Source organism: Pteropus alecto, unplaced genomic scaffold (assembly GCF_000325575.1).
Source record: "Pteropus alecto unplaced genomic scaffold, ASM32557v1 scaffold134, whole genome shotgun sequence".
Lineage (NCBI taxonomy): Eukaryota > Metazoa > Chordata > Mammalia > Chiroptera > Pteropodidae > Pteropus > Pteropus alecto.
Genome location: NW_006436283.1, coordinates 525,331 through 526,898, shown reverse-complemented (window position 1 = coordinate 526,898; position 1,568 = coordinate 525,331). Strand labels below are relative to the sequence as shown.

Here is a 1,568-nt window from a genome sequence, read left to right as displayed (position 1 = left end):
GAGCGGCTGGGCGTTCTCTAGACGCCCCCACGCCTGGGCCAGCCCCCTGCTCTCCTGGACCCCACTCCCCGCAGCCGCCCCGCGGACAGGAGAGCCCACCTGGCCCCTTCCCGCATGCATGCTCCACGTTTGCCTCCGCGGGGATCTGGGAAGCCAGCGGCTCCTGGCGACAGACCCGGAACAGGGCCGCGGGCAGCACCCTTTGCAGAAGGGGGAGGAGGGCCGAGCCCATCCCTCCAGGCCCCGGGAACCGCGCCTTCGGACTCTCCAGAAAGACAGCCTTCCCCACTGGCCAGGCGCCCGGAGGCAGTGACTCAGTCCGGGCCACAGGGGACACAGGTGTGCACGGCTCCCGGCCGGGAAGTCTCCTATGCTGGTCCAGGGCTTGCGGCACGACCTGGTGCTGCCCCTGACGTCCTACACACTCTAACCTAGGGCAGAAGGCAGGGCACGTTCTCAGGTCTCATGTCAGACCTGAAGGGTGAAAAAGGTGAAGCTACCGGGGTTCCAAAGGGTGAGGCCGGAGCCTCTGCCCCTCCACGGCCCGTAGACCGAACCCACATTGCTGTCTAATCGATGTTGGGTCTGACATTTCTTCCTTGTGAAAGTTCAGGCTGATGGCCAGCTTGGAAGATCTGGACTCGACTCCAGTCACTGGGAAGGAAGTCTGGTGGGAAAGGCACCCAAACCCAGAAGGGACTTTGCTGTGGAGCCTTCTCTAGGCCTATCCCCTGCCCCAGCCAAAAGGAGGAACCTTAAAATAGGCTGTTGGTACATATTACTGGACATCTAGTGAACACACTGCTGTGTGCACGGGGGTTACAGAGAGATGTGGGCGGGAGCACCCCAAGCTAAGGTCAGGACCATTTCTGGGGAAGGAAGGACTAAGGTGTCTGAGACAGTGCTGTCTCATGGCACACTGCAGGGCTGGTCTCTCGGCCTCGGGAGTGCAGCCCCTGCCTCAAAGCATTTGGAGGTTCTGAGCATTCTGTGCTAGGACCCAGAAACAGAAGGAGAGGCCACAAGGCAAGCTGATGAGTAGTGGGCTGTCCGTGTACACCGGTCAGCCTAGTTTCTCAGTCTTAGGGAGTGGGAGTGGGTTTTGACAAACTAGTAAAAATAGCCTTGTGGGCAGAATCGAACAGTGCTTGGTCCCTCCACCAGAGGAAGCCACAGTGCCAACCGGAAACAGGGGCCTGGAGCCCGCTCCCTGGACCAGCCACTCCCTTAGCTGCCCTGGGCTCATTGCTGGCCTCAGTGTCCTCTCTTGAAAAGAAGCTGTGACTTTCTGGACCACCCCAGGGCCCAGGTTTCTGCCTGCTTCACCTGTTTACTGTCGAAATTGGTCAGGAGAATCGGCCAACGGGTAACCGATGACACGTGAGCTCTGCAGAAGCTTCTGTGACTCCCAAGGTCTTGATCCCAACTGGTCTCACTGCCTCCCAGCCGCTATCCTCAGCCCGCTGTCCACAGCATGGCCACAAGGATGGTTCCAGAGCTCGCATTCCTTGCCGGCCCTGCCTGCTTCAAACAGCCAAGTGGACCCCTGGTACAGCCCAGCAGGGAGA

At 60.1% G+C, this 1,568-nt stretch overlaps 1 protein-coding gene across 3 annotated transcripts in view; it reads right to left on the bottom strand.

The window, feature by feature from the left end:
- Nucleotides 1–247, bottom strand: part of CSNK1D (casein kinase 1 delta) — a 31,603-nt gene extending 31,356 nt beyond the window's left edge. For all 3 annotated transcript variants that reach the window (XM_025046966.1, XM_025046968.1, XM_025046967.1), the window contains exon 1: nt 100–247. In XM_025046966.1, coding sequence (XP_024902734.1) covers nt 100–232 — 133 coding nt within the window. In that variant the 5' untranslated portion in view covers nt 233–247. The remainder of the gene's footprint in view (nt 1–99) is intronic.
- Between the last annotated feature and the right edge of the window lie 1,321 nt (nt 248–1,568).